General features: G+C 38.4%; 1 protein-coding gene across 4 annotated transcripts; it reads right to left on the bottom strand.

The window, feature by feature from the left end:
* Positions 1 to 19: 19 nt before the first annotated feature.
* Positions 20 to 16,161, bottom strand: LOC134823046 (nuclear transcription factor Y subunit gamma-like). 4 transcript variants are annotated; one of them, XM_063834392.1, is made up of 12 exons: positions 16,015 to 16,161; positions 15,675 to 15,828; positions 12,351 to 12,422; positions 10,592 to 10,705; positions 9,071 to 9,166; positions 8,802 to 8,939; positions 7,604 to 7,675; positions 5,181 to 5,256; positions 4,800 to 4,835; positions 4,359 to 4,434; positions 2,354 to 2,444; positions 20 to 1,780 (listed from the first exon to the last, which is right to left on the bottom strand). In XM_063834392.1, exons 2-12 carry the CDS (start codon positions 15,768 to 15,770, stop codon positions 1,715 to 1,717), a joined length of 933 nt encoding a protein of 310 aa, XP_063690462.1. In that variant the 5' UTR covers positions 15,771 to 15,828; positions 16,015 to 16,161; the 3' UTR covers positions 20 to 1,714. The 4 variants fall into 4 exon arrangements, with proteins under 4 accessions (XP_063690462.1, XP_063690463.1, XP_063690464.1 ...); XM_063834393.1 differs by having other exon boundaries at positions 15,963 to 16,098; XM_063834394.1 differs by lacking the exon at positions 16,015 to 16,161 and having other exon boundaries at positions 15,675 to 15,835.
* Positions 16,162 to 16,540: the final 379 nt, after the last annotated feature.

Here is a 16,540-nt window from a genome sequence, read left to right as displayed (position 1 = left end):
TAGCAATGAAAGTGTAAAGTTTAACTTTGAATGTTCAAAATTGGTATGATATATAGCAATATAGTGAGATAATCAGACAAAAGTATCCCAGGTAAAACCGATTCCTGTCGGTTAGATGAAAGGACGGACGAAAGACAGCCCATGAAAAGTAGACGCCAATTATTGTTCCCCTCCGTGTCAAGATAGGCACAACAAAAACCCAACGTGAAATTAATATTGAGGTCTTTAACCGCTCAATTTCACCGTATATATGCGACTTTTCAGTGAAAATATTTTGCAGCTCCATCTCCTGGAGTAATCAAATCGTTCTAAATAAAGAGTCTCTTGAAAAAGTAGGGTTGTGGGGTTTTGATGGTAAAAAAGATTTTATCAGGTACGTTATAATATAATATTATTATGTCATGCCTCGACTGGTGTTTTTAATTTAAAATAAATAAAATCTCAGAATTTAAGCACCTTTCTTTTTTAAACAAACTTGGCTTTTCCACTAATAGGATCAAATTCAATACTTCCGGTTGAACATTCAAAACTTAATTTCTCCATCAAATAATCTCTACATATTATAATATTTAATACTGGGTTAATCGAGATAAAGTTTAGTACCTTTGGGTGTAATATCATTATTACTGATACAAAAATGACAAATATTACTTCACCGTGAATTAGTAAATAACACAACATCTACATAACTCTGGTAAGCGGTACAGACCCCACTGTCGCTCAAAAACCAATTATTTTTAAGTAGGCCCTAAACCCCAAAAACCGCGGCATTTTCTGAAGATAAAGTTGGATTATTTAGGAGTGTTAACCATGGTGGTATCTCAACAATTCATTGTCCAATAACCATATTTTTCAAATAAAAACATATTTTGACAGACACCAGAATGTTACAAATTATCCCAGCTTTCTGTAGAATGAGACCCATGGTAGACTTATCTTCGCGAAAACAAATAATTATCCGATAACCATTTTATTATCAGTTCCACTGAACAAACACAGGTTTTAACTGAGACTCCTGACCTGCTCATGCCCACTGTAGCCGCTCATATTGATAATTATATTTCATATTTTCATGTTTAATGAGAAGGAGAGCTTCAGTAGAGCGCAATTACCCTGTCTGTAACATGTGGGACAGTGCCCTAAATCACATTTTGCAGGAGACCTCAGTTGTCATGAACCAATTTAGGTTTAGTACGACATGTCTTAAATATGGGAGGTTTGTGGAGATTGGAGGGTTTGGAGAGTTCCGCGTTTTATGGTTTTATGGTTCCTAACTTCCTGTCCACCTAAGAATGATTGCAATGTCACCCCAACAAGATCCCAAGTATCATGGACTGTTACAACCCCAGAAACACCACTCACTGGTTGTAACGGAGCCCGTATCCCTATAAGGATAAAACCCTATCTCTGCAGAGCAGCAGCCGACATGATCCCAAACATATTGTGTCATATCTACACGTATAGAATTAAGTAAGAGTCCGTACAAGCTATATCTGCAGAGGGAAGTGTGCAGGAATGTGCAGGAAGTGTGCAGGATATATGCAAAATGCAGCAATGTTGCAACATTTGCAGGATTGTGAACTAGAAGTCCCGGATGAGAGGGCACCTCAGCGAGTCACGTTGCAGGGCTGTCTCAAAGTACAAACTACCGAGGTGATCATACTATCGTGGTGATATCTTGGAAATGTGTTGTTGATGAGTTCATACGATGATATTAGTCCTGGTTGTTTGAGCGGTTCTGCTGGTTGCCTTGGTAGGTAGTCTGATTAGAGTTGTAAACCTGGAAATATTGTTGCGGTGGTCAGCTTCATATGATTAAAAACTGTCTGGGTGAAAACGTTCTGGAAAGTATGGAACGAGAACTATGTGCGTCTACCCTGATGAAAAATGAAACCATTCAAGATATTTGCTTACTTAATACTTATTGTAGTCTATTACTTAATACATATATTCAATTTTAGGGACCCTAGGACCTATGCCAAGGGCAGGCGGCGAGTTTGAATTTAGAAGGGGCGTACAGTCAGGGAGACATAGAACCCATTATCACGTGGACATATGGTGGATGTTGTGAAATGTTTCTCTTGGCTGGTGCATTTACTCTGTGTCTGAGTTTGAAGGGAGCATGTCACGAGCAGGACAAGTCTCTTACAATCCTATGGCGATGGTGATAACTTGATTTGAAGGTTTTACGTGAAAAGCGCTGCTCCAGAATGGCTACGGGAAGCCATCAAAGCACATAATATTATAAAAGTGGCCCAATCTGTAATAGACTTTACTAACAGAAATTTGTTTTTGTAATCAACAAAGCAGGTCGTGTTCTCTAAAGGGATTTTGTTTAACTGGTCTCAGTTACCTGTGGTTGGAGATAGGACAGTTGTTCAGAGTAAGAGTATTGGTTCGAATTCAAAGAGGGTCTATTGTAAGTCGGCAGCTGGCTGTTGAACCTGTGACAGAGGTTCGGGGTTATTGTTAGATTATAAAGGGTTGTGAAGTTCACTGGTGTATTGTACGCGCCCACGGTGGTCGTGACCCTGAATACTCAGGGGTATCAGAGGCACTAGGCTCTCCCGCCCTCATTTACCTGTGATCTAGCTAATGCTCTGACATTTATCATAGGTCATGACGTGGGATATCAACTTGTCGCCATCTCATCCTTTTTGAAGAATAGTCGGTATAGCCCTCAAAAGGGCACTGTTACGTCCTAACCCCCAAAAATTAGTTGGAGCGCCAATAACGCAGCGGGAAGGACAAAAATAAAGTTTTGCCACAGTAAGGTGGGGTAAAAGTGTGCTTTGAAGTCTATAATATATAATAATGTATTTAAACCTAATGATTAAGTAAGTACTTTCGACTGGTCCGACGAATGGTTCCCTTGCTGAATTAAACTTTGGAACAATACCAGTTTCGTTACTTTCCAATACTCATGATCTCAGGACAAAGTTACTTAAAATCTTCTAAAATTCTTTTCGTCACTCAATAATGACAATGATAAAGCAAGATCTCAAAGAACTCAGATAATAGTGAAGGGCATTATACCCTATACCCAGGTAGTAGGTCTTTACGAGCTCTAGTAGTATTTAGCCACAATACCAGGTGGCACAATACCAATGACAGGGAAGAAAAGTGACGGCCTGCACAGCAGACAGCTCCGAACACACCCCACAGATCCCCGGTCAAACCCGTACAACCAGGACAAAGTGTGGTCAGTGATCATTTACTGATCACTCACTGATCACGTACTGGTCACTTACTAATCACTTACTGGTCACTTACTAATCACTTACTAATCACTTACTAATCACTTACTAATCACTTACTGATCACTTATTAATCACTTACTGGGATGGAATTGAAAAGTGCGCTTCTTGAGCCGCTCCAAATATTAGTCATCTAAATTACGAGATGTGACGGCAATCAGCACCAACAAGTTTACTAGTGCTCAGTTAGCCAAAACAAAACACCAAGCCGTGCCAGTAGCCACATAATTACCAATTCATACTATGTTGTTAGCACTCATAATCTTTAAAACACTTAGTCCCAGTTCTAAACTATCCTAGACTATTCTAGACACCATCACTCATTATTTTTCTTTACTACAACCCTGTCTAGTCACAGACTACCGATCACAATATCACAGCAATTCAACAATAGAAAAGCTTCCCGAGAAGTTATCAGGATTATTCGCTCACTTACAGTCACTGTAAACCTATTTCCAGGAAACGAGGCAACCGACCTGGTTCACGCTGCGGATGACCTTTTCCGTGAAATAGAAAGGCTTAACGACGTTAAGAGCCATGCAAAATGAATACTCTTCGAAAGGGTAATCGGGAAATAATTCGTCAATATTGAAATAAATTAGAAAGGGAAAGGTCTGTTTTTTTCTAACAGTATCATAGCTACCCATCCTACTTAGCATTATAAATACTATAAGCTGACTTCAAGCAAAAACATCCCAACAGAACGGGGAACTTGCGAGAACAGGGAGAGCAGAATTAGTGGTCAGGAATGTGTATTAACTCACCAGTCACCACTCGCCGTGAGTAGAGCTCTCAATTGAACACAGAACAGTTGTCAAGTTTAATGGCAGTATAGAGAATTATCAGTTAGCTCTGAATATTTATCTCGCTGCAGCCAAACCCAATTTTACCGGGAACCGCGATATACCGGATAGTCCTTATAGATTCCCCTCCCTTCAGATCCCCCGATGTTGATCACTCTAATTTGTTGAGTGTAAAACAAAATTCCCATTTACTGGGCACCCCGATTTACCGAGGCTATCTCCTCCCCCATATCAAGCCTGATAAATCGAGGTTTAACCGTACTAATCACATAGTGTGTCATGAAACACAGATAGTCACCTCAGAGTGGTCATGTTATAAAGCTGCTGCTGTTGCTGCTGACTGTTGCTACTCTCAGCTGTGCTGGTATTCGGCCCTGGGAAGATGTGGTATGTGAGCCAACTCGACTAATAGAATTGCAAAAATAGCATTTCAAAAATAGTATATTCTATTTATAAAACAGGATATTAATATTCTATTTTTACACAGCTATCATTGTTATTCTATGGAAATCTATAATACTAAGGCCCGTTATAAGTTTTCCTCGTGCGAAATGGTCTCGTACGAAATGGTCTCAGACCTGTCACTCCGGGTCCCGGGAGACAGGCTGAGACTTAAATAAAACCTGAACAGCAAATCTGGCTACTAGCAAGTGGCTCACTAAAACAAACTGCTGCACATATTGATTGTAATTCAGGATGAGTCAGTAACCATGGTAACATGGTAACTCTAGTCACTTACTGGCAGCGTTTTGAGTTAGAGTGTTGTTCTGTGTAACTGAAATTAACAATATTTAATGTCGTTTATTGGGAGGTTGATTAGCTTCAATATCCAAATGGTGGGTTTTCGCAGAGTTGGAGGCAACTTAAAGCCATTATTTAAAACTGTAATATATCATAATCAGATAGCCACTAAGCCACTAGTTTATTCAATATCACCGTACATTCAAAGATACGGTCAAAGAGCTATCTCCTCCCCGCTAAAGGTTGAGTTTCAATTATAAACTTAAACAAAAGAAGGTTAAATCTAACAAATAAAAATAGAGTGCATTGGAGATTTATAAAAAACAGCTGTGCATATTAAAATACTAGAGCTCTAAACGACAATATTTAAAAGACCTACCTTGAATACCGGCATTCTGCTGCAGCCCAACTGTTTGCATAACTTGAGTTGGCTGAATTTGCAGGGTATTGTTCGACTGAAAAATAGTTTATTATTGACTGGGGCTGCTATAACATAAATGATACCGAAATTACTAATAAAACGTTATCACGATGATGATAATTTAATAAAAATTGCGGAAATCTTGTTTTTGCACAATTTTGCAGAATTTCGCAGAATTCTGATAAGACTCAGTGACGACGATGTGTGATAAAGGAAAGCTGATGTTACGTTTCGAAGCTTCTCACTCTTCACGATTGATCTAGCTTTATTCGTATTATGTGTAAAAGTGACGTAATTGAGACTTCGGTGGCCACAGAGTCTCCTTTTGAAAGTCGTCCTTTATAGTAACATGCATACATTTCGGCCCATTTCATAGGAAAGTGTCAAATATTCTAATTCTGACTACTAATTAATTCAAACTACGTTCATTCGCAAAAATGAATATCATTCTTATGTTATTGGTGTTATTTGATGTTATTGGTGTTATTTGATGCTTTCCTCGAACCAGTGATGATTATCTCAATCGGGCACTCGGCGATTGAGCTACAAACCCCAACGTATGTGTACTGACTTTCAGCCTACCCTGTACAACGTGCAAACCGAGATTCGCACTTAAACTTAGATGATTCGAATTCAAAATCTCCGCAGTTTTTGATGAAAATTTAATACAAATAGAAGGTAAAATGTATGTGGAAAACTGGAGCAAATAGAAACATAAACCCGATAAAACGCGTCATACTCAGTACTAGATAAAAAAATCATACACTTACCACAAACACAATATAAAAGATAAAGGAGATGAAGGAAGTAATAGAACGGTCGATGGCCTAGCAGTAGTAACGACCCTAATCTTAATACTGTCTCTAGTTGATATGTCACATACGCTTAACGCTGGAGTTTTCAGCTTCCGTCCTGGATTTTTCGAATATTTAGATGAGAGGCCATCTATTTAGTACGTCCGGTATATGAGGGGGATGGTTTCAATTCTGACGTCTGGAATTTCGGTGAAAAATAAAGCGAAAATTGCTACATTTTACAAGGGATGGCCCCTAAGGAGTCCGTGATGTTTTTGATGTCTTTGATGTACTTACGAAAAGTACTTTTAAAAACACACTATCTATTTTTACTCTTTACAGTTAGAATTATCTTCGTATTTGTTTCGTGCATGTATTTGACCGTTATCTTTTCGAAAATGCCCAGTTTTTTAATTCGGATCCGTTGTCAAATTTTTGGTGTGAATCTTAGTGTGAATTTCGTAACTTCTAGCTTCCCTAACTCATCACTGAGTCTCATTGGAAACAATAATTTAATGAGGCTCAATAACGGTACACGGCTAACTCAGCTTATTTATGATATAGACCAATTTGAAAAATAATCTGAATAAAAGTAACTATAAAATTGTATACAATCTGAGAAAACTATTAGAAACGCCATTCATCTTCCCTTCATCTAAATGGCTCAAGGTTAATGTTTAATTTTTCCACCTCTATTTTCAATTTTGTAACATCTCAACTTACAGCCAGTGGCGTAACTTAGGGCCCCGCAGACCCCGCTGTGCGGAGGGGGGGGGGGCGCCGTATAAGGGGGGCGCAATTTTCCTGAATTTTAGGACCTTTCACTAAAAAAACGCCTTATTTGTGTATTTTCCTGTCCAATTTAGTTCGGTGGACGCGAAAAAAATATTTGGGGTACCCTTTTTTGCTTCAGGGGGGCGCAAAAAGCTGTAGGGGGGCGAGAAAAAAAGGTCGGGTACTTTTTTTTTTAGGGACACAAAACATTTTAGAGAGGGGGGGCACTTTTCGTCACTGAGCGGGGGGGGGGCGCCAACAGGCAAAGTTACGCCACTGCTTACAGCCTCCATCAGACAATAAACTCCAGATAAAATATGAAGCTTACTGCACCCCAAATGGGATAAGAAGGCTCCATCACCTCCAGACGATATATTATGTTGCCGTTATGTCCCCCTTAGATGGGATGTGATGCCTCTGATATCAGAAGCTAGGTTCATACTTAAATCTTTTGCCACAGTTCAGCCAGTCATATCAATGGTCAGTCTCTACTTTTTGATATGATCTGATTCAGTTCATTAATACGTATTTTCCACCTATTTCATATCGTGGAACTGACTATTTCTGTCGGGGATTACATCAGAAGTTCACGTGATTCGCATTTAATTTGGGTGATAGGCGCGCATAGCGCGCGCGGAAACATCAAAGGCGCACTAAATGACTAAAAGGATCCTTTTCTTTCACAATTGTCATATCTTTGCTAGTCGCATAGCTGTTTTTGCGACCATGTCCCCCTTGAACAAACTTCCCGCCGTACGATTATACCCAATCACCAAGCCGCACTAGAAACTTCAGTCACATAACAATACTCACAGAAAGATTCAGGCTGGCTTGGTTGCCAATGACTATGGGCTGAGAGTTCTGGGTTGGCTGCTGATTGGTAATCTGAAAAGGATAGGTGTGGTCATCAACGATCCAACTGGAACGAAAACAAAGAAAGCATTATTTTACTGGGATTTGATCGATTTATCAGTTCAGACGTTAGAAATCTTAGTGAGTTGGTTAAACGAGTCCAATACTTAATAATTGACATTAATTTACTAAATATACATACAATGCGCTAAATTGACTCAGTCCTGCATAATCTACACTCAAATAGCACGCAGTAACACACTCCATCTGATCTTAGTAAATCAACTAACTATTACAATTGTATTACCGCAACTCTAGGCTATTTTCCAAAATACTTCGAAAGAGGTTACCAAGTTACTACATTCTGTTTCCAAGCCACAATGGCCGGTCTTACAAAGAAACTATTTGTTGTCCAGCGTTGACAGACATCTCCTGTGTTCCAACAACAACAGGTTTATGATACGTCCCAGTTAGAGCCTTTCTCAAGTGGACTCATCTCGGCTGTTTCTGTTACTCTTTGAACCTACTTAGGATTGCCTAATTGCCAAGTATCTCTGCTAATGGTTGTCAATTAAGTCGATAAGCCTTGCAATGGTTCACTCCCTTCTAATAAGCACTAAATAAAACTTAGATTTCGTACAAGATAAAACCCTCAAAATATTAGCCTCCTTTTTATTTAGTCTTTATTTATTAGAAATCAGTCCATACCTAAATTTTGTACAAGATCTGCTACTGAATCATTGTGTTTTGTAAACTTTCAAAATAGGCATCATGTAGCCTCCAGGCTCGACAAACCCCGACAAACCCCGACAAACCCCGACATATCCCGACGAGGGGTTTTGCCTCGGGCCCACCGGCTACATGAGGCCTTCTTGTATAGTGTTTTTCCACGTAAAGCTTGATGACTCCGTCTCGGCTTTTTGTTGGAAAAAAAAAAAAAAAAAAAAAAAAGCCTCCAGGCTCGACAAACCGGAAACCCCGTCAAACCCCGTCAAACCCTGACAAACCCCGACAAACCCCGACAAACCCCGACAAACCCTGACAAATCCCGACAAACCCCGACGTGTCAAGATATGTCGTATCATGTCGGGCCCACCGGCTACATGATGCCTCAAAATTCAAATGTAATTCTTGTAATACTTGTTCTGGTGACACACACCTGTTGTGGCTGAGTACTAGAGGCAGTTTGTATATTAGTTGTAGAGTTTGCTGATGAAGTGGCTGGGTTTGCCAGCTGGAAGTAATACTGAACTTGATCCGCATTTGGAGTCCGTATTTCAGTCTCCTGGACGGTTTCCTATAATGGAACGGTTGAAAATCAAAAATTAATATGTAATAATGGATGGATAAATTGAATATCATGACTGCTGAGTGCTGGTAGCACTTTAGTATGAGGATAGAATCAATCATGAAAACATAACGTCTTACCTGTCGTTTTTGGGGTTTTAGTTCATCCCGAGGGACGATATCAATCAGGAAATCAAACTGGTCATACTTTGCCACTGCCATAGCTATGTCGTTTCTCTGAAAAGGGAAAGTACAATATACTTTTAATGTACTCTAAACTGAGCGGCAAATGAGCCAAATTAATTTGTCTTCGTTACTGTCGTTAACATCTCAACACTAATTCTCTGGAATGCACCCAGGGGGCTTTTTACTTCATGGACGCTCAGTTTTATCCAGCATGTTTGGGTAAAACATGTTTAAAATAAAACCTGCTTATTTGATTAATTAACTTAAGGTTGACGTAAGTCATGAGCTGTGATGAGGGGGTGAGGGGGAACAAGTTAATAAGATTGCTTGATGGATTATCTGCGAGGGTAAAATTATCAGATAGTTAGTTTGAAGGAAACTAAAGGGTGAGTGTGTAAAATTACATCTTAAAACAGGCAGTATCTTGCCAAGGTTTAACTCTACTCCAGATGGTAAATTAATGTACAGCTACGTACCTTATTATTTTCTACATGATGTCATGATTTAATAAGACTAGCAGGAACCCGTATAACCTTAAAATGGTGTCAAGACTCAAGAGACTAAAATAATTATTACCTATTTAATTTTAATTCGCGTTTTTGACACCACTTGGGGGTCCAAATTTTGGGCTCTATAACTCCTATTTCTTGGCCTATTTTTTATTTTTTCATGCTGATTTGGAGGCCATTAAAGCATTTGACCCAATCAAAAAAGTTTCAGTTGTATATCTTTTACGGTTTTTGCGGAAAGTCGCGTTAAAGTTGATGCCGTGGTGTCAGTAAAATGGCACGGAACCATATATATCGTCTCGCTTTATATATAGTAAGATATCTTGAATTTAATAAAAGGTACAGTATAACAGTAGTCAGTACGTGAACTTATAGATGTAATGTAAGGCTCTGTGTATGATTGCTGCCTGCTCCGTTAAACAACCAACATTAAGCAAATAAAAGCTCAGGGTCTCCACTCAGGCATGTATGAATGTAAGGTATGTACGGAGTTATTGACTTCATTACACCCCCGGATGTACCTTAATGAGAGTAATTAAGCAATTAGCTGGAGAGAGAATCCTGCCCAGTTACATTACGAAGAATACTTCAGGAATGTTTTCTTACATCAGTTCATTTAATAGTATAACTAGGGTATGGGAGATGATGGAGATTATGGATTAGGTATAATCAGATGAAGTATATTTTTATCTGCAATAAGAGTGATATTAACTTTTTAACATTGTTTAAACTTTTTAAGTGAGTAAAATAAATGAAACAACATTTTTCTTAGCTAAAATTGTTCCCAGGATCGGATAGAGAAGTACGAAAAAAGTTTCAACTAGAGACAAAATCAGAATTCAAGATAATATCTTCCAAGATTGGAGTAGAAGTATCGAGAATTTCGGAAAAAAATCCGAGAATATCACCAAACACCGAATGCAACCTAAATAACTAATAGTGTAAATTTACCGCACACATATTTTACCTGTAAAGTTCGCCTCTTGTTGTCCTCGGTGTGTATCCAGGCTCGCAGAGATAACTCGTTGATAAATATCTCGGCTGCTTTAGCAAATAGCACTGGTGCTTCTGCACTTATCATCTGCAATTGATTTTTCACTGTTACACTTTAAATATAATAGACTGTTATTTCAGTTCATAGTGCATGCTTTGAGAAAAGTTTAGTGTGCAGACAACATTACATTTTGTGCAGATAGGATTCATATCAGTTTTTTCACAAAAATTTGGATATGCATTGTGCAATTAGAATTGCTCCTGTGCAGGTAACGAGGTTACCAGGTTAAGGTTTTTTCTACGCATGTCATAGTGTCCAATAAAAAGTGAAGAATGTTGATCTCAAGAATATCATGCACCTCGTCTGCAGATGTATCATTAAATGTCAAATTCCTAGGGACTGTGTGCCAGTAATAATTGCATGATTAGCAGTCATTAACACAACGATCATGACATTAGAAATAGGAGCCACTTTTCCAATGGGTGTGAGCTGCAGCACTTAACCATAATAGCACGTGATCTGCAATAATAGCACGTGATCTGCAATCCGATCACATGATCCAATTACTACTTACTGACGTATCCAGCCATAACTCACATGAGCACATTGGTCAAATCACGTGACCTTCACCTCACGCTTATCATGTGATCCGATCCAAATGAGCACTCCCTGACTCCCCGTTCTCAATTAACAAATTCCACAGCCCTACACAAGCACTAATAAGGGGTGAGGTGTGAAGTGGGCAGGTATATAAGCCTCCATCTCATTACCGTTCACATCATCAGTTCCACTTCCAGTCTACATCTCAAGTTATAACTACATTTCATCTACCTACCATGTCTCTGTTTGAATCCTACCACCTGATGGGAGATCCTGCCGGGTTCCACCACTACATCTCCCAGCCCTCTGACGACGTGGTCCATGTTGAAATGTTAAACCACACCTCCTACTCCAGATCTCTTTCACCCTCTATCTATAACACTTCTCTCCTTGATGAAGTGTTCCTCTTCACACCGCATCAGATGGACCCTCTAGTTGAGTCATTCTTCTCCTTTAAAGAAGAGAGTCCAGCCTCCTACGACTATCTAATGAGCTTCACTTTCCCTGACGGCACCCTTCCGGGATCTGAAGGAGACGTGTCCCACCCCTGGCTACATCTGACAAGCTCGTGGAGCAGCATGGAGACTCTCTACGATACAACCCCCTCGGAGATAGAGCAGGAGAACTACCTGGAACACCTTCGGAATACACCTCACCCGGAGAGGCTGTACAATGTGATGAACTGCGGAGGCAACTTGATAGGATCCTGCTCGAGAGCTCCTGAGTTTTCCAGGAGATCTTGTGGTTCGGGGAATGAGAAACGGAACAAATCTAAGAATCTTGTTACTAAGATTAGATCGCTTGTCAGGAGGCTTAAGAAGTAGAATGATTTGTTGGTTATAATTGTATTGTTCGAGGTTTTGTTTTATGGAACCAATGTAAGCTTATTTATTTATATAATCAATTATTCAATCACGAAAATCTTTGTTTACTGATCTACAGAAAATTGAAAAATATCAACAAAGGCATATCATAATAAAGCAACTCAATACACAATATTATAGGGACGCTACCTATTTTCGCAAATACACCACTTGGTGATGAGAAATTAAATATTTACTCACAGACCTATGATAAGAACGGCATAATTTTGAAATTGTTACGAGAAAAATAAATTCAGAAATATACCCACTTTAACTTCTTCGTCCATCTTCATTATCTTCTTTATTCTAGCCAGAGGCAATTCCTGTGTCTTGAAATCTTGCTGAAGATAATAAGTGATTATTAGATAATATCATTGAGATGTTGCACGGTGTATTTAATTTTAACGTGATAAACTATGAAAAAATGGCTTTATGGTTCGGGGGTGTGAGAACTGAGGAATATCTAGAGTTTGAGCCTGGTGGTTAATTTTCTGACATTCCAGTCGTTTTTGCATGTATCCCACGGAGTAAATATTTTTAATTTAGAGCTGCCTGCTAACATATCTTGCTTCTTGTTATAGAAACTGAGTAGCAGTTGCTCATAGAATGATGGGACGCTGATTTCGAATTGTAAATTCATCTAGCGGGAATTCATACTGCCTCTGGTATATTACTTTTGATAATGTGTCATTTAAGTCATAATCAATTTATAAATACAGAAAATTGGAACTTTATGCAACACATCACAAATAATTTCTCTGTAAATTTTACTGGACTGATCATCAATTGTGCTGTCTAAACATCTACTCTGTCATCCAAAACATCACAAATAAAGATTCACTAACCGAGCATGAGTTCTATGTATTTAAAAAATGTATGAAATGTGCAAAACTCATTATCTAATTTTTTTTAAATTGCAAGGTTGAAAGTGTTTGGTCATATTTATGTCCTTCGTATCCCACATGCACAGCCTTTGGGAATATGCAGGTGGCTTTACGTGATAGTAAAAAAAGCACTATATAAATACAAAAATTGACCAATGTTCTAACAAGAATTGCGCTCGTTGTTTCGTTTTGGCGGACGCTAGATTTCCATTCACTATAACTATAAGTATAAGCTCTAATTACGGGTATATAATGACCCCCAGAATATAGGTGGCCCCCAAAATATAGGTCATGTTAGTGGATACAGTTCTAACCAAGATAAGCGATACTAATCGGATCTGTTACTGCTAGGTTGGAGTAAAGCATGTAACTAATGTTTCTGGATAAGAATTTTGGACCTACATGAGGTATTTTGGTATATTTGGTCATGACAGCGAAAGATTTAAATGATGTTGTCATTTTCTAGAGGGGTAAATATGGCGAAAAATGGTCATGACAAAAATCTGTCCAACACATGCCAGGCCCCCAGAATATAGGTCTAATGGAGGCGCAGAGACATGTTGATGGCAAGGTCGTAGAGACATGAGACCTTGACCAATGTTAACCTTTCTATCACGTTTATATTAGACTAAATTGCTTTCGGGGCCCTATCTAGACGTTTAAAGGTCAAAAATGGCAATTTTAAGAATTTTACCTGTATTTAAAGGGCCTCGAAAAATAAGGGCGTGGCCCGTGGGTCCAGATTCCGATGGAGTTGAGCCACGAAATTTTTCAAGGCAGTATTTTAGCCAAGGCATCAACTAATAAGCTTGGACCCAGAGCGATTGGATCAACTTCGGTTTTTATGAACCAACCTAATGGGTATATGGCCCCCAGAATATAGGTTTAAAAAAAAGATAGCGACCAAGATTCTGCATTTTCTCTGTCACCCTGAGCATTAAGGAATGTGGGGTAGTGATGAGAAACAGTTAAAGAACATTATATGCTGAAGAGATGGCATCATCAAAATGTATGAAGATGGAGTATTTGAGGACGATTTTTGCATACCTATATTCTGGGGGCCGTAGTTTTTGGTTTTTTGCTATTAAGTATACTCTAAACCATTTCAATTTAAAGAATTTAGTATCTGGAGCCATTGGCATCATCAATACAGTCTCAGCAACATATTCTGACTGCATATAAAGATATAACTGTCTGTGACAATTTTAGAAAAACTTAGGAACAGATGTTTGGACCTATATTCTGGGGGCCCTGTTAAAAAATGGTATTTTTACAGGTAAAAAAAAAGTACACTTTAAAACCTAATAATTATTTTCAACTACCCAAGAAACATTTAAAGGGTTATTATGTACATATTTACACCCCTAAACATGCTTAGAAGTAGTTTTAACACCTGTTTCTAGGTGCTCAAAAAGCGACCTATATTCTGGGGGTCATATACCCGTAGCTCACTTCATAATAATAATATTGATAAATTATGGTTTAAATACGGGAAACACTTGAAAATAAAATCAATTCAATTGCTGTATAATTTAACTTGTATCTGTAATTCAAGAAATTGTAAGCGAAAGTAAACTATACTCATGTTTTATACACATCAGTACACTACGCGTGCCACATACAAATTGGGCCGATTACCTAATATAATACTATACATTACATAGTATACATTAAAATACACTCGCGCCGCGCATTCATTGACCACAGGCTAGCTATACACCACATCTCCGCAAGCAATCGTTGGGGGGGGGGGGGGTACCACTGTCCATTTTGTCCATTTTGTCTTTGTCTTTTTTTACATTTTTTTTGTGAAGGACAGTGTTTTGGGGACAAAATGGACAACACTAGGGACAAAAGGGACAAAAATTTTGGACAAATGAGACAAAAAATTAGACAAGCTCAAATGTAGAGAATGTATATATATTCTACTCGACATCAACAATTTAGATTTTCATGTCAGTGTTTTGCTGTACTTAGAATCAACTGAAACCACTGAAGGGACTGAAATAAGCAGAATTCATCAACGGCATCACATAAATAAATGTGTACACGGTTCAGTCAATATGTCATTAATCCCATTAATCAAGTGGTGATATCAAAAAAGTCATCATCTTTTAATATCATAACGCTCATAGCGGCCAGAAGCAGATACCCAGACCCACACAATTACTTTTCCATTAACAATATAATGCCGACAATATCGAGCTAATGGGTATTCGCTTTTTCCTATGAAGTAGGAGAAAAAGCATGCCCGTCCTCTAATCAAGATTTTCTTATTCCTCCTCTTTTTCCTGAACATTTGTCTCGTTTGTCCCTGTCCTTTTTGTCCATTTTGTCCATTTGGTCCCTGTCTTTTTGTCCATTTTGTCCTTTTTGTCCCCGTCTTTTTTGTCTTTTTTGTCTTTTTTGTCCCTATTATCTTTTTTTGTCCCTTTTGTCCCTCTTGTCCCTTTTGTCTTTGTCTTTTTTTTCAGTTTTTTTTGTGCAGGGATAAAATGGACAGTGGTACCCCCCCCATCGTTGCGCGGTGCGCGCGGCAAGTTGACATGGTAACTAACGAAAGTAAGGACTGACGACATATTCAGACCTACCTACAGCGATCTACAAAATCCACATTTTTCTGCAAAAAAGACCATTTGTAACCTTTCACTATTGCTTTTTTACAAAAGGGTGAAATGGAAAAAATAATTTGGTAATAATTATACTTACAACAGTATTTATCTCCTCATTGACAGTATTCCAAAAGCTGGCCAACTTCTGCTGAGCATCAGTAGATCCAGTAGAGCTGTAAAGTCCTGTATCCATGTTGACACAAAGTGCTTACTTTTACAGTAGGTATCAAGTATTGTTCATACCATTTTTGCTGGGATAATTTGATGATGTTAATTTTGATGATATGATAAATATATATTTTATATTTTATCACTTACGTTAAGGTGAGAGATAAATACTCCAGAATCTATATTATATTCATCATCAGTATTAGAGTTGAAAAACCTGTACCAGAAGCAGTGGTGTAACGTTGCCTGTTGGCTAGTTTTGCTAGTACCTCAGTTAAGTTTTTCAAGATTATCCCACATTCAAACGACGATTTTCCTCCCCCCTCTGTGGTTCCTAACCTTCTTTCTTCACTACGCATACGGGAACTGAGTCATGAAGTTGTTTTCAGTTTTCATTGCCAATAATTTCATCTACTGGTATCTCTAGTAGGTTTCTTATTGTCTTATAAACCTTAAAATAAATTTCCTTATTTTGTTTGAAACTTAGTGCTAGATTTATTTACTGTTTCTTCCATAACCTGAAGTGGAGGTATTATACGTTTAACATTTTGTATACTGATTGATAGTAAAACAGTAGGGAGCGACTACTTGGTAATACAACCACTTTATATAATCAGACATAGATCGCACCTCACGCCCATGTTCAGCAACTGAAGCGAAAGTAAGGAACAAAACAGAGTGATGATCTTGCACAGTCGAGAGTAGCTGAGTCACGCAATGTGTTTAACATGACATACAATGTACCCGTACCTTTATGATAAAATTGTTTTTAAATATAGAAGAAGTAAGATTATT

Source organism: Bolinopsis microptera, chromosome 11, assembly GCF_026151205.1.
Source record: "Bolinopsis microptera isolate Bmic1 chromosome 11, MBARI_Bmic_1.0, whole genome shotgun sequence".
Classification (NCBI taxonomy): Eukaryota; Metazoa; Ctenophora; class Tentaculata; order Lobata; family Bolinopsidae; genus Bolinopsis; species Bolinopsis microptera.
This window is presented reverse-complemented; position numbering and strand designations above follow the sequence as displayed.

What these genes read in the sequence shown, in the direction of transcription:
- LOC134823046 (XM_063834392.1), bottom strand. Translation starts at nt 15,770, where the DNA reads ATGGATACAGGACTTTACAGCTCTACTGGATCTACTGATGCTCAGCAG. An exon ending in GCAGAATGCCGGTATTCAAG is followed by an intron (nt 4,836 to 5,180) that starts GTAGGTCTTTTA and finishes TGTTAATTTCAG; the next exon opens with TTACACAGAACAACACTCTA. An exon ending in TATAACATGACCACTCTGAG is followed by an intron (nt 2,445 to 4,358) that starts GTGACTATCTGT and finishes CCTCTGTCACAG; the next exon opens with GTTCAACAGCCAGCTGCCGA.